This window comes from Lolium rigidum, chromosome 5 (genome assembly GCF_022539505.1).
Source record: "Lolium rigidum isolate FL_2022 chromosome 5, APGP_CSIRO_Lrig_0.1, whole genome shotgun sequence".
NCBI classification, from domain to species: Eukaryota; Viridiplantae; Streptophyta; class Magnoliopsida; order Poales; family Poaceae; genus Lolium; species Lolium rigidum.
The window spans coordinates 51,771,720-51,788,032 of NC_061512.1; the positions used below are offsets into that span (position 1 = coordinate 51,771,720).

Consider the following 16,313-nt stretch of genomic DNA (forward strand, 5'->3'; position numbering starts at 1 on the left):
TCTTTTTTTCTTTCAAAATGGGAGCATAACTTTTTCATTTATTTTAAAGTAAGAATCATTACATGTATCAACCAAAGAAAAATGATAAGGATCATGTCGCCATCCAGTAACCCGGAAAAAAAATCCTGAGTAACCGTAAGCAGATGGTTGCACCTAGTAACCATATCCCCGCGCTGATCCTCCGAGAGAAGTAAAGCCCAAAATTAAATTTAATGCACAGCTCGATGAATAACCTGCAAAAAATTGGTACCCTTCTGCTTGTTAAAAACAATATCATTTCAGCATGTCCAATTGACCAACACAAAGCTAAAACGCCAATATGTATCTTCGCTTTATCATTTTTATCCACCCTATTTAACCAGTTACCAAATATATTAGTAATGTTAGCAGGTGGTGGAATATTATAGGTTAAGTAAATCATGCGCCAAACAATTTTTGCAAATGGACATGCAAGAAATAAATGGTTCACATTTTCATTAGAATCACAAAAGCAACACTTTTGACATCCATTCTAATTCCGCTTGGCTAGATTATCCTTAGTTAGCATGAATTTGTTGTTTAGAAACCACATAAAAAATTTGATCTTAAAGAGGATTTTCATTTTCAGTAGAAACCTCGTATGACCGTTCATTAAGTCCAAATACCTTGATTTTACCATAAATAAACCAGATTCAGTGAATTTCCAAACAAACTTATCAGGCTATAAAGAGTAACCGCCATCGAGCGCTGACAGAACTAAATCTTAAACACCAACTCATGTTGTTCAACAGTTGCGGTACAGCGGTAGTGGTGATTGGTGCCGTCCAACGGTGACAGCAGGGCACGCCATCCTCGCCAGTCCTCGCCATCGCCGCCGCCGCCGCCGACTCACTGCGCAACCCAACGAATACCAGTTTGCTCGCTAGCTAGCGCGTGCCCCGTCGCAATCGCTGCCTGGGCAATATGGCTGCACTGCACTCTCAGTCTCTCTTCCTGTCCCGCGTGGCCGAACAGCCCGACGTTTCCATCCTACAGGCCGGCGTGGTGACGTGGTGTTCGACGGAAGGTCCGACGGCAGACATCAGGGTATCACCATATTAAGTTGATAACAATTCTTGTGTAATCTGAAAATATAGTTCATACAATCCACTCCTGTGACAGCCCAAGGCCCAAGCTGATTGCTGTCTCGAACAAGGTTGGGCATCTGTCTACTACCTCAGGTCGTATTTAATTGACGCGAGGTTACAGGTGATCATTGCTAGGCGTTCTCAAAGCTGCGCGTCGATTATTTACGACCGGAGGGAGTACCCACATTTGGTGCGAGGTAACTAGGTAAGCGTTGTAAAAGCAAGCTTGCCCATAAATCCACCATTGAGACGACTCTTGCTTATGTGATGTGTTTGTGAAAAGAATCTGTGTTAATATTCTTCTTCTTAATCCAACACCGAAGCTACAAAGATAACATGCTCTAGCTCATATGGTAGTTCCAGAAGCATCAGGGAAATGGCCATCCTTTGTTCAAGCTACAAAGATAACATGCACTATCTCATATGGTAGTTCCAGAAGCATCAGAGAAATGACTAATGATAAAAAAAAATATCCATGCATTTGTGGTGACTATGCTTAGAAGAAATTCCATATAAATCATCGATTATTTTTTACACATGGAAGTCATATGCTGAAATTAGCTGCTCAGCGTTTTATTCTCGGACTAAAGAAATGTGGTTTCATCTGTACTCTGTCTCTGCTTATTTTTAGATCAACAGGGAGCGCTCCCGAGCTCCATTTTCATTGAAACGAAGCATAACAGTGTAGCAGATGTCCAAAACAAAAACAAAAGGGAGGAAAAGCACCACGCTAGGGCTACCAGACCAAGAGCAGTTATGAAGCTATTAGATCACGATTTAGGCCCCAAGGCGGCTTATTACAAACCAGTGGAAACCAGATACTGACATTATCTGAAGCCTACAAGTTCACTTTCCAACCAAAAGCCACTGGCCAGAAAGAAGGCACATCTGTCTGTCTGTGCTTATTGGTGCAAGCTTTGCTAAGTTTAACCTTCTTTGTTAGACATTCACCGGGTAGCGGTGGATGCAGCTGGCCCATGGCCCATTGGCATCAACGGATGGTCGGGTGCATACCCACACCGCAGTGTTGCACTTGTACCCAGCTCCGAACCCGATCATCCACACTCTGTCACCCTTTTGCATTCGGCCCTTAGCCTCGATGTATGCCAACTCGTACCACACAGATGCACTCGATTGGTTCCCAAACCGATGCAGTGTCATACGCGATGGCTCAACATGCTCGTCAGTTAGACCCAGGCCAAGCTGTACCGAGCTGATCACCGCCGGTCCACCAACGTGTATGCAGAAGTGCTCAAACGCCATGGTGAAGTCGGGGACATATGGCTTGATCTTCTTCCCATGAAGCACCTTCGTTGCCACGTAGAAGAGAATATATTTGATCAGCTCTGAGGTCGGTAGGACAAGCGGTGCTATTGCGGTGATGTTTGCCTTGAGCGCGTCTCTGGCGATGGCCATCAGGTCCTTAGATAGAGCGAACCCCCTATTTCCCTCACTATCTTCTTCTTCGTAAACGCATCGGTAAGCACCATCATCCTCATTGAAGATCGTCCGCTCGACATGTGCGAGCTTGAACCGAGCCTTGAGCTTACAAGTCGATAACAACATGGCGCTGCCACCCATTCGAAACAAGATGTTCACCAACTGCATGGAACGCCTGTTTCCTGTGTAGTAGTTTTGACCAAGGCTCTCCGTCGACACCACCAGCGCATGCGATCCCGAAGGAAGGTCCTGTAAGATGTTTTGTGCGAGCCCCACAGCAGTCACTCCAGCACTGCACCCCATTCCAGAGAGGTTGATGACACGGATGTCACCTCGCAGCCTGTACCTGTTCATGATCCTATCGGCATTAGATGGCACTGGGCAAAAGGTACTGGAGTTGGTGATTAGGACATCGATCACATCGAGGTTGATGCCTGTCTTGGCCAATAGGTCATCAATTGTCGAGAAGATGACAAGCTCCGCATCGGCACGACCGTCATCTAGACTGCAGTATGGCTCGATATAGGCAAATGCGGATGTTACCCATGTCTCTTCACCCATGCCGGAGAGCTCGAGCACTCGCTCGATGAAGTTAATGGTGGAATCACTGAAGGACGTCGAGATGTGCATATGCTCGAGGAAGCTGGCCTTTGGGCTTCGACGGATCTCTCTAGTAGTGTAGCAAGCGTAGTCGACAAGATAAACAGTTCTAGGACGGTGTAGGAGGTAGAAGGTAACCATAGCGGTTGAAAGAACAATGGTCAAGAGTAGGTGGATGGGCCGGAGAGCACACATTAGGGAAGGAAACTTGTCTATGGTGGCAATTCGTTGTGCAGCTTGTAAGATGAGGGTGTACACAGCTAGTGTCATGGTGCGGTCGTGAGCAGAAAGTTTTTGGTAGCTCGATTGTATGTTGGTTTGAGGCGTTTGAGATGGGGAAACGAGGTCAAGCTGTTCTATCCTACTTGACGAAGATTCCCAGGGAGAGAACAAGGGAGGAGGAGGGCCTTTTATCGGAAACGATTGAGGCCACCAATGCAACTTTATCGGAGGCCACCAATGCAACTTTATCGGTATCTTAATTCGTTGTTTCATTACACTTAGAAGCTATTTGTACTACAACATCATGGAAGATATATGTATACATCACATATAGACCATACAACGTCGACTTCTGAACAATAGTTTGAGGCCATGTTTTTCATGTAGCACAAGATTGAGAGGAACTTTTATTTTCTGATAATCAAGAGGATGTTGAAGAACTAGTTCTTTTACTGTTACTACCCACTAATATGGCCAACACTGAGAAAGCCAAAATTTTAAGAATCTTGGATCTTTTTTAATGCAAGAGAATCTTCTTCAGTTAGAACTTTGAAAACCGAAAATATGACCCCACCGCTTGTTATTTTTATCACCCGAAACAACTTAGCAGTCAATCCATCTTACATGGAGGTGAAGAAAGGGACATGGAGGCTTAGAGGGAGAACAGCCAGATCATAGAACACATGCAAGAAAATAGGAGCGAAGTCTATCTAAAGGAGCACGATCATCCGCTTTGAATCGCCAATGCCAAATAGCGAGGTCACCGCATGCCCTCCTGACCACCGCACTTAGCGGTGAGTCCCGGCCGTTGAAGACGCGATCGTTACGCGCCTTCCATATGGACCACAGAAGCACGACGACGGCGGAACGCCATGCGCTAGTCGGCACCTGGACAGGGGCCAGCAGATCCCAAAGTGAGAACTGCCCCATCGGGACAGCGACCCCGAGTCGACTCCAAAGGGCCACCGTCGGCGGAGAGTCGAAGAAAATATGCCGTCCAGTCTCGATGTCGGGACAAGCAACACACACCACTGAGGGATCATAGAGAGCAAGCCGAGGCGTCTGCAGGGCAGTCCGGGGAGAGCATCTTGTACGCCTCACGCGAGCTAGGGGGGGCGAGGGAGAGTCGATGACACGGTGGTCCTCACCCTCCGTGAGAGAGGTGTCATCGACGATGCGGAGGACCGAAGCGTGTGGCCGGGTGCAGTGGGAGAACAGGGCTGGGAAGCGCGTCGCAAGCGCCCCCAGGTAGCCACTTATCCATCCAGAACGACGTCGATCTCCCGTCCACCACCGCCGACCTGGTGATGGCACGGTAGAGTGGGAGGCACTCCGCAACGATCCTCTCAAGGAACGAGGGAGTGGAGGAGCAGTCGCCGAGGTCTCGTCCTGAGTGAGAAAAGAACCATTCCTTCCAAAGGGAGGGGGTCAAAGCAGTGTAACCTATGGACAAAATTAAGCAGCAAACACCTGTTCTGCCGGTGGAGGTCCTTGATGCCGAAACTGCCCTCATGTTTAGACAACAACACGTTATCCCAAGCAATTAGACACCGAGCACCAGAAGTCCTTCCCGGTCCAGAAAAAAGGCACGACGTCTCTTATCAATACTTTACAGCACACCCACGGGTAACAAGTACGAGCACATATAATAAGTAGCAAGGTTATTCAGAACAGCATTACACAGGACAAGTCGGCCACCAGAGGATAGGAGGTGTGCCCACCATCTCGAAAGACGACAGTCGAAGGAGAGAAGAAGGGGGCATAGGCGGAAGCTTGTAACTTGGTTGGTGAAAGAGGAAGGCCGAGGTACGGTTGAGGGAAGGAGGAGATGGGGCATCCAAGCATGGAAGCCATCTCGTTAGTAGTGGAAGGAGAGACATGCATGGGGATAAAGGAGGATTTGTGAAAATTGATGGCAAGCCCCGTAGCGGACGCAAAGTCATCAAGCACCGGTCGCGCCCTGCTCGGTCTTGCAGATGATCAAGGTATCATACGCGTATTGCAGGATCGGACACGGGGTGTTCGGGGAGATGGGGTGGGATAGGGAGGCCTCCACCCAAGCCTTGCGGATAAGGAGTTGGAGGATGTCGGCAACGATGATGACAAGTACGGCGAGAGCGGGTCTCCTTGACGTAGGCTGTTTTTGCATCGGATCCGGTCTCCCGGCACTCCGTTCAGGAGGATCGTTGTGCGTCCAGATCCGAGGATACGCTCCATCCAAATACACCAAAGATCATCGAACCCACGAGCTCAGAGGATAGCTATCAGGCTAGCCCAGTCGACGGAGTCAAAGGCTTTCCGGAAATCGATTTTGAAGACAATGGCAGGAGTTTTCCTGGTGTGGCAACACCGGATCAGGTCAACAACATAGACAATATTTTCTGAGATGCGCCGCCCCGAGAGGAAGCCTGTTTGATCAGCATCCACCAGCCCCTGGATAGCAGTTTTAAGTCTGATCGTAAGAACCTTAGTGGTGGCTTTCATGATGTAATTCTGGAGGGAGATAGGCCGGAATTCAGAAGGATGAGTGACAGAGTCAATCTTAGGGAGAAGGACAAGGAAGACGTGTGGGGAGGTAAAAAAAACTCCCTGGTTCCATTCTAAAATATATTATAAACACTGGGGCCTTACCATGGAACATGAATCTAAGTATCTGTGAACAATAGTTCTGAATTTCGAAAGTGTGGTGTAACTCACTTAGTTGGGGGAATCGATATATCCCAAATTAAAACCTCTAGCCTGCTCGTGTTGTATCCATGCAGCATCTTGTTTCTTCTGAATCAATCACACCTTGTCTAATCTGCAATGCAGGTACATATACCAGCGCGTACTGTTGGTACTACTGGGCCAACGGCGAAAGCTGGAGCACATTCCCGTCAGCACCACCCCTCTCCAACCTCGTCATCGTTACCGCCCTCAACATCTAAACCGAAGAACACCAGCTTGCTAGCAGCGTCACTGTCGCTGCACTTGCCACCGCTGCATGTGGCCGATTATTCACTCGTCTCCATTTTCCAGGCCGGCGTGCGGTGGGCCAACATCGACACCGGAATCGCTGCATGCAGGCCGAATGGCAGGGTGTGCACGTACGGGTTCCACATCACTGTCCGGCACGGGATGAGAACCTCCTTTTATCTGTCGCCCACCACCTGTTCGACCAAACGTCCGACGCAGACACTAGCCTTTGTACATCAACGCTTGACGAAGATGATGTGAGCTCGCATGCATACATAGTGGGAAAAAAGAACTTTAAATTGCATCCACAACCACAACTCTTAATCACCACAGGATGTGATTTAACCTCTCCCTTTTTTTAATGGTAGTAGGATGTGTTTTTTTTTCCCGGAGAAAATTCTATGCAGCTCAACGATATAGCAAGCTAAGATCAACTTTTTTTTATGCAGAGTTCAAGAACGATGCTATAATATGTCTGGTACGGGAAAACGCGAATCTTCAATTGATCAGCCGGAGGCAAGGCTATATCTTCTGTAGACGACAAGCAGATATACGGCATTATTTAAGAAGCAATTGCTGTTGTTGAGTGGATGCAGAAGGTGGGCATCAGCCTTTTTCCCTGATCGGGACATTAACATTCAACAGAAATAGCATAACCGGTACGTCAAAACTTGCTTATTCTTCTTAGTTCTCATATATGATATGACCGTGAGCTGCCTGTAGTTCAGAAGGCGCTCATATTGCAGTACCACATGCACCAGGAAAATGATTTTCTTCACTTAAGCTGTGTAGTATTGTTTCTCTTAATTAAAATAATATATTATAAAAAATGTATATCCATGCATTTCTGGCGAATATGTTTCGCAATTCTGTAAGAAATTTTCCATTATGTTTTACACATCAAAGTCATATTATTCAGTGGGCCACATTGCTAGTTTCATTGTCGGGGTTGAGGAATAGGTGTTTCATGTGTACTCTGTCCATGCTGTGTTTATAGGTGAAAGCTTTGCTGTGTTTAACCTTCTTTGGAGACATTCACCGGGTAGCGGTGGATGCAGCTGGCCCATGGCCCATTGGCATCAACGGATGGTCGGGTGCATACCCACACCGCAGTGTTGCACTTGTACCCAGCTCCGAAACCGATCATCCACACTCTGTCACCCTTCCGCATTCGGCCCTTAGCCTCGATGTATGCCAACTCGTACCACAAAGATGCACTCGATTGGTTCCCAAACCGATGCAGCGTCATACGCGATGGCTCCACATGCTCGTCAGATAGACCGAGGCCAAGCTGTACTGAGTTTATCACTGCCGGTCCACCGACATGGATGCAGAAGTGCTCAAATGCCATGCGGAAATCGGGGATGTATGGTCTGATATTCCTCCGGTGGAGCACCTTCCTCGCTGCAGAGAAAAGAAGATACTTGATCAACTCTGAGGTTGGTAGGACAAGTGGCCCAGTTGCGGTGATGTTGGCCTTGAGCGCGTCTCCAGCGATGGCCATGAGGTCTTTTGACAGAGTGAGCCCTATGTTCCCCTCACGATCGTCCTCCTGGTAAACGCACCGATAAGCACCATCATCCGCACCGACGAGCGTCCGCTCGACATGCGTGAGCTTGAACCTAGCCTTGTTCTTACAAGTCGACAACAGCATGGCGCTGCCGCCCATGCGGAACAAGATGTTTCCCAGCTGCATGGAACGCGTGTTCCCCTTGTAGTAGAACGGACCAAGGGTCTCCGTGGACACCACCAGCACATGCGATCCCCAAGGAAGGACCTGCAGGATGTTCCTCGCGAGCCCCACCGCGGTCACACCGGCGCTGCAACCCATGCCGGAGAGGTTGACGATGCGGATGTCGCGTCGCAACTTGTACCTGTTCATGATCCTGTCGGCGATGCATGGCACCGGGCAGAAGAGGCTGCAGTTGGTGATCAGGACGTCGAACGCATCCAGGCTGATGAACGTCGTCTTTGCCAACAGGTCGTCGATGGACGAGAAGACGACCAGCTCGGCCTCGGCACGTGCTTCATCGAGACAGCAGTCTTGGCCTTCATAGTGATGTGCATGTGGCAGGCATGTCTCTTCACCCAAGCCGGAGCGCTCGAGCACACGAGCTATGAAGTCAATGGTAGAGTCGCGCAAGAAGGGCGAAAGGCGTGCGTTCTCGAAGAAGCTGGCCTTTGGGACTCGACACTCGTTACTAGTTCTGAAGCAAGCGTAGTCGACTAGGTACACGGCTCTAGGCCTGCGTATGAGGTAGATGATAACCGTGGCAAGAATGACGGTCAAGAGTAGGTGGATGTGTCGGAGAGCACACAGTTGGTAAAGAAAGTCTATGGTAGCAAATCGTTGTGCAGCTCGTAGGAGGAGGTTGGCAGCTGCTAGTGTCATGGTGGTTGTAGTGAGCACAAATTATATTGGTTTGAGCCTTTGAGGCGCTTTAGATAGGGAAACAGAGTTATGCTAGTGCATCCTACAGAGGTAGAGAGAGCAGCTAGGCATGGAGGACCTTTATAGAAAACAATCTGCATCACCAGTGCAACATTAATAAGCTTACATTACAACATCATGGAAGATAGATGTATACATCATAGGCTCATACCACATCTAAACATGTTTACAATAGTTTGAGGCCATTTTTTCCATGTAGCACAAGATTTGTCCTATATACAATCCATGTTTTTCACATGACACGGGACCACTTTTGCTTTTATTTAGATGTATATTCGTAAACAATGTCACTGTTTTGAGCACAATTCATATGCAATTTTACAGTTCAGACTGAGGATCTGTGACGTCTTTCTTTCCATTCTATTTCCAAGGCTTATTATTCTAGTGGTGTGTATGTGTATACCTTTGATTTCTCTTGCAGGTTACTCTGGAGATATATTGACAAGTAGCACAGCTGATGCATGAAAATAAAACAAAGAAGGAGTCTGTTAGTCGTCATCAACGATGACAGTCTTAGAATCTTGTGTGTCAAAGTAGCCAAGGCAAGATGTATCCAGAGCCCCACTGGAGCCCATGGCGTACATGCCGGTGGCAAGGCCAAAGGAGAAAATCTGTTACATTTAGATGTGGTTGGCAATTGGCTTGTTAAGGTACTCAACGTCCTCAGGGTGAGCCTAAGGGGATATACAATAGGTAAGTTGTGCCACGTTAGAAGATAAGATAATTGTGACCGTTTATGAACTAAATCAGGAAAGTACCGAGACATGGCCTCTAAACTGCTCGGCTCATGCTCCAGGACAATATGGTATGAGTGTCCTCATCCCAGGCGGTACTGCTTAGGTCTCTCAACTTCGAGACATGAACCCACTTGGCTCTTCACTTGTGAAGGTGGTTGTACACCTAATGTCACACACTACTCGAAGACCTTCTTAGCACCATTGTTCAAATGCACTTTCTTGAAACCCTTTTCTTGTCCTCAAGCCAGTTTTGATGATCTCACACATCCTGTTGAGGAAGAAGACTGACAGGAATGAAGACCACTTCATAGTGGACTTCACCCCTTTTAAGAAACTTGTGTTGTGGGATTTGCCATCCTTGATCGTCCTCTTCTTAGCAAGCATGGCAGTAGCAAGCTTTTCATTTTGGTCCACTACTATGTTGTGTACCAATAGGATCTCTGCTTATTGAGGGTACGCGAGCATAGGTAGTGCATTGGCATGGGTCTTAAGAACAAAGGAGGGCATCTCCTAGGTATCCATGAGGGCTTGGTCAAACTCGTCGGGGGTATACACCTACGAAGGGGTCAGTTAGAGCTACGACATTGTAATGGACAAAACTATTAACATCTGCAAGAACTACACAAACTTGAACCTACCACACTACACATTAGTAAGATTCATTGTAGATCTACACCACCGGTGAAAGGGTAAGGATGCGACTAGAAGGGGGGTTGAATAGGAGCTACCAAGTTTTTAGCATTTTCAATTGTTATGTTGATTGCGGAATTGTAAAGGTGATTGCAGAATGGTAAAGGTGAGCCTAAATGATATGCAAACAGAAACAAGGAATCACACGATGCAAGACAAGTAAGAAGGGAAGCGGTACGACCGAGGAAAAGCGCGGAGACAAGGAGACATGATATGTTTCCCTAGTTTCCTCCACAAAAAGGAGGTACATCTATGTTGAGGAGGTGTGGCACCACGAAGGTGTCAACCGGCACAAAGGCGTCACATTATTCCTCGTAGGCACACCACAAAGGCGTACCTACTTCTCCACTAAGCAAAGCCGGTCGAGGTGGCTAGCCTTCACACAAGGTTAGGGCAAACTCCACACAAAAGACGGAGGCTCCCAACAACATCACGAACTAGTCACAACAAGATTTAGAATAAGATGCCCTTCCAACAACAAGGATCCCCACAAAGGAGATCTAGGATTTCCAGATCCACCAAGGATGAGTAGGGGAATCACGAAATTTCTTGGGTAGATAGGTAGATCTAACCCTCCTCCTTTGATTCCCAAAGTTTGGGGGGATTTGTTTGGCTCCATGCGTTTGAACATCAAGATCTATGGAGGAGAGAGAGTGTTCTTCGTGTTGGCAAATCTAACCTGAGTAGGAAGAAGGCTCCGCCTTTTATATTCCGTACATGCCTTGGAGCCGTTACACCACCCGAGGGGGCGAATGATCAGTCATTAGTTAGGCCGGATAATACGCCCCTTGGATGATCTGGCCTTCTCTTGTACAGGGCTTTGGGCGGATGATCCGGCCCCTAGATATTGGGAACTTCGGGGGGGGGGGGCACATGATTTTCTTCCACCCCCATGTCAGTAAGTCCGCCAGATGCGTCGACACACATAGAGGGGGGTCGGATGAAAAGACCATCCGGCCCCAAATATTGAGCCCAACTTCCGGCCAACGCTTCGCCAATGATTGACACGCAGGAGGGGGCAGACGAAAATACCATCCTGGTGGCCGGATGGAATTTTCGTCGCCCCCAAGTACTGGCAGCTAGCCATGAGCCTGATGGAGCGCAGGGGCCGGATGATCTGGCCGCTCGAGGGGCGGATGATCCGGCCTGGAGAGTTTCCCAGCAGCATCTTCAACTCCTCTTCATAAACACAAATCTCTTCAACAAGATCACATCCACCAATCGTAAAGATCACAAACCCAATTCAAAAGAACTAGATGTAGGACCAAAACAAAAAGTTGTTGGTCATCATCCGTAGTGCTAAAATTGATTCCTACACACTTGAGTACATACGGTTAAATTCATAATCGAGTGTTGTTATCAAACGCACAAAACCGTAGAGATAGAGCATGCTCTTTTAATCTCCCCCTTTTTGGTGTTTGATGACAACACAAGAATTTGCAAAGCATAATAGATATTATGATAAGAGCACAAGTATGCAAAAACAAGAGAAAAAAACTCCCCCTCAAAGTGTGCACATTTCATAGTTGCATTTAAATACAAGTACACATCGATTTTAGAGAAGCTCCCCCTCATTTGTACACACAAGCAAGGCATAACACAAGGTATGATAGTTTTGGGATATGAGTTCCATACCATAGCCTTGAAAAACCCCAAAACTCATCTATGATTATCAATATGCCTCCAAAATAGCTATCTAATTAAAGTTATTACAAACCAAGGTTCCAAATGAATTTAAGAGTTCGACCTGATAGAGAATGGGGCATCATTGCATCAAGAAGCAAAAAAAAAGGAAACCACAAGCAAATGATGCCCAACCCATGCAAATTCCACGAGCAACCTAATAGAACTACTTCTCCCCCTTTATCATCGAGACACCAAAAAGGGAGAAATGCATACTATACGTCCCATGGATACCACTCGCTTTCTTCGTTCTCATCATCATCCTCCTCGATCTCTTCCTCGCTCTCCTCCACGGGGTCATTGACCTTGTTTTAGAACTTGGCGGAGACATCGTTGAAGTTGCTTCATTGCACGCGGTTGGTGTTGTACTCGTTGTAGGGGATGGTGGAGTCGGAGCAGGTCGCGGTAGGAGAAGGCACTTCATCTTCACCGGCACGACGACGAGCGTCGTTGGCGAAATGGCGTTGGTTCCGGAGGATCTCCTTATTTTGTTTGTAGACCTTGCGGTGGAGCAGTATTGAGAGTAGTTTTCCTTGTGGATCTCCACATTCATTGATAGCATCATCCTCTCAAACCATCCAAGAATCTTCACCTTCTTGTTGACCAAATCTCGGGAGAGATGAGAAGTCCAAATGGGGTCCTCACCGGTTGGGCGGAGAAGCTCGCTTGCTCTTGGGGCGCCACATGCTCGTGCTTGACGGGGAGGGTGCCATAGTGATGAATATCCGCAAAATCCAAGAGGTTTCCTTGATCCTTGACCACATGGACAAGAAGCTTCATGACATAGGGAGCATAAGGAGGCACTTTCCTCTCCATCACTGCATAGTGGGGCTCTTCAAAGATGAAGTCCATGGCAGCAATCTCTTGATAGTCCTCACACCCCTAGCCATTGTGGGATACTTCGAAGGAGTGGGCGAGGAGGTTCACGAGGCTGCCACGGAGAGCATCATTATTCCCGGCACTTGGAGAGATGTGAACCCACTGATGCGACTGTCCAGGGGCGCAGGCAGATGGAGAATGCCCCCCAACATGCCAGCGCAGGACTCTATTTTTAGAGATTTGAGACAAGGAGGAAGCGAATGCTCTCTTGCTACTGCTCCTGGCTCTGTTACATTTGTGGAAGTAGTGGCTTGTGGTTTTGGGAGCCCATCCAGCTGACATGACATGACTTGAACATTACCACACCTCTAAATTGATATGGTCTTTAAGGATGGTGGAAGATATAGAACCCCTGGTAGACTATGAAATCCAGCTAAATACAAAAATTCCAAGCATGGACAAAAGTGATTCATGGGTAATGATGACCCTTGAATTAACTCTAGCGTGCCCTGTTGCTGCTTGCCGAATATATAATTGAGCTTAGGGCACCCAACAATAGTCATTTTCTGAAGAGATGCTGGGACGTTCAACATCTCTATCAAACTTATACAACATTCTAAACCAAGAGACTGTAGACCTGGCAGGTGTTGGCTTTTTGCGGATCTTGATGACTCAAGCGGAGCTTGTACGTATCCAACCATATTTTCGCAGCTTTTAATCGTTAAACTCCTCAAGAATACCAAGCATTGGAGCACTTTATCTGGCCAATGGATGAGCACATCGCAACTATAAATTTTCAACTCTTCAAGATGCCCAAAATAGTCCCATGGCTCTAGTGCATCTGATCCAAAGAATGAGTTGCAACATTCTAACTCCATAACGATTCCATTTCTTCTTGTTGTCCACTGGTTCCATTTTGCTGGTGTTTTCTAGATTCCATTTAAGATTTTTCAATGAAGAGAAATAATTGCCTACCAAATGGAGGATCTCTTGATTGCAATCTTCGATTTTTAATTCACTAATTTTTGGTGCTTCAGGTAAATTTATCGGCCTCGGGCACTCCTGAATTGATAGTTCCTCAAGCAAAGGAAACAATATATCTTCTCCTTCAACTGCAGCATCCCAACTCTGGAAGCTCGCCAATAGTTTCATTTTGAGTACCTTTAGAGTAGGAAACGGTGGGAACGCACCAATCTATAACGACCTCCACTACAAGGTTCTTGCAGCAATGGTGTTTCAGGTAATGCTCTCAGCTTTCCGCAATACCTAATAAACAACTTATCAAGAACAAGAAATATTATCTTTCCTTCTTGCCACTCATTTATTTCCCGCCATGTCTCAAAATCCAACATATGTTCTAGTGTAAGTTGCTTTGGTTTTGGGAAAGTATAAGATGTACCACATCTGAACAAAACTTGCAATTTTTCACAACGATAAAGATGGATCTCAATCATGTTTTGCAACATACCCATACAATTCCCTCCATAGGAATATATCTTCAGAACCTGCAGCCCAGGATGAGGTTTGAAATTACTGAGCACCTCGCTGTCACAAATAGAAGTCCATCTTAATGTTAGTTCTTTGAGATCCTTCTTGTTTCCGAGGTTTGCCAATTTTGCCACCAAATTTCAAATGTTGTAGCTCTGCAACATCACTGTAATCAGAGGCAGTAACTGCTGCTACAAAACTGTCAACACCCGGATTTTTAAGTCCAGATGCCTATCATGCCATACATCGCAATCCCAGGAAGATTGTTGTTGCGAGACATAACAGTTGATATCGTAAGTCATCATTCATTACAAACCATAGTCGTCTTACAAATAGAGATCACATGATCCAATATTACACAAATAGTTGATCTAATGATCAACGAACACATTACATAGCGGAAGCGTAGTAGTAGTGGACTATCTAATCCACAGGCCAACGCTTGACGTCAGAAGATACTCCTAGTTGTCGTAGACGTCCTGCTGGCCGTCATCTTGGTACTGCTGCTCTTCTTCATAGTCTGGCTATTTGAATAGCCAGGGGACACAGTCGTGAGTACTTTAAAGTACTCGCAAACTAATACTAGTGTAAGTATTATCAATTTTAGTAATGGGGTGCTAAGCTCTAGGTTTATTTGCATAAAGCCAATTTTAGTTCATAATATAAGCATTTAGTAAAAGACTCTTCAATTGCTAACTAACTCAAGTGGGAATAGTAGTGTCATTCCCACAACTCAGTTGTGATTCAAGTCAAGTTCACCATTCAAATCATCAATCCTTTTCAAGAAAACATCTGACAACGGTACAGTATGGCCTTTCCAATCTTCCGTAACCGTGGACACGGCTATTCGAATAGGTTTACACTCTGCAGAGGTTGCACACTTGTGCCACAACATTTGATTACATCCGTCGTGGATAACCCCGAATAATCGTAACTCGATACGCGGATCATCAACCATAACCTTTCATTTACATACCCTAGTATAGGTACCTCTCCCCATGAGCTTGGCCTCCCAGTGAAGACAAACCGTCAGCCTAGGAACTGCACAGGGCTTGGGCCTTACATTCACCTCATTTCACATCATTTCTCTTTCAATGGAGGCAGCCTCGGCATAACCCCTATGATGCTTGTTTATAGGGAACCCATACTAAGATGCATAAACTTCCAGTTAAGCCCTACCCATAATCAGGTATTGTGGGGGTACTAAATCATTGAAAAGGTATCGCATCTAAACCCAACCATCAGGTTTTATCAAATTCACCATTCATTCAAGTCACATTCACCTTTAAAATCTTTCAAAGTCATTTCACATGTTCCCATCTAGAGTAGTCAATTTTAGTTGTTAGCACTAGCAACTAGTCATGAGGGGTGCTAACTATCTTGTAACTCTCTAGGCTAGATTTGATACTCTTGCTCTACTCTATACTTAGACCAAAGTTAACTATAAAAGTAAGCTTTAATAATCAAAGTAAAAGCTTGTAAGGACAAAACTTGGGATTGATCATGAAGCATAAAGTAATAGCCTAGTGTGCCTTGCTCTGGTAGAGCTTTGCACTTTTGCAAGAATATTAGCTTGCCTTGGTTGGTGTACTGATCAAAGTGGTCTTCTTCTTCCTGGAAGTAGACCTCCTCCTCCTGGTACTCCTCTGTACTAGCGTCTAAAAATGGATACGAGGTAACAATCACCTAACAAGCTTAAGAGCTATACTAAGCACACAATTGGTTCACACAAGCTATTCTAGCATCACCATACTAGTAACATGTTGATTGACTTTGTTTCCTTTTTAAGAAAAATAATTTCCTCTCATTACAAATGTTGATTAGGGTTTCTATTCAGTTCCTTGAGGAAATAATTTCCTCTCATTCAATCTTGTTAAGATTTAAGTTCCTCAAATAAATAATGTATGTACCCAAGTTGACCAAGGTCAACAATTCATACTTATCATTTGGGAAAATGATTTAAATGAGGTAAAGTACCTCATGCAATTTAACACTACCATACCTATAATTTAATATCACCAAATAATTCAATATGAGATTATGTAGACCATGCTCCCTACCACATGTTGAGTTACTTGAGACAAGATTTAAATGAGGGAAAACCTCTCATATGATTTAACA

General features: G+C 45.9%; 2 protein-coding genes and 1 pseudogene across 2 annotated transcripts; all 3 read right to left on the reverse strand.

The window, feature by feature from the left end:
* Positions 1 to 2,045: 2,045 nt before the first annotated feature.
* LOC124653689 (3-ketoacyl-CoA synthase 6-like) lies at positions 2,046 to 3,416 on the reverse strand. Its single transcript, XM_047192757.1, has one exon. It carries the CDS (start codon positions 3,414 to 3,416, stop codon positions 2,046 to 2,048), a length of 1,371 nt encoding a protein of 456 aa, XP_047048713.1.
* Positions 3,417 to 7,338: 3,922 nt separating this feature from the next.
* LOC124655958 (3-ketoacyl-CoA synthase 6-like) lies at positions 7,339 to 8,736 on the reverse strand (the record flags this gene model as incomplete). Its single annotated transcript, XM_047194781.1, has 2 exons — positions 7,339 to 7,904; positions 7,962 to 8,736. Coding segments are annotated over 2 exons (1,341 nt in total), but the record flags the coding sequence as incomplete, so codon positions are not given.
* A 4,072-nt stretch (positions 8,737 to 12,808) lies between these two features.
* Positions 12,809 to 16,313, reverse strand: part of LOC124655959 — a 60,317-nt pseudogene continuing 56,812 nt past the window's right edge.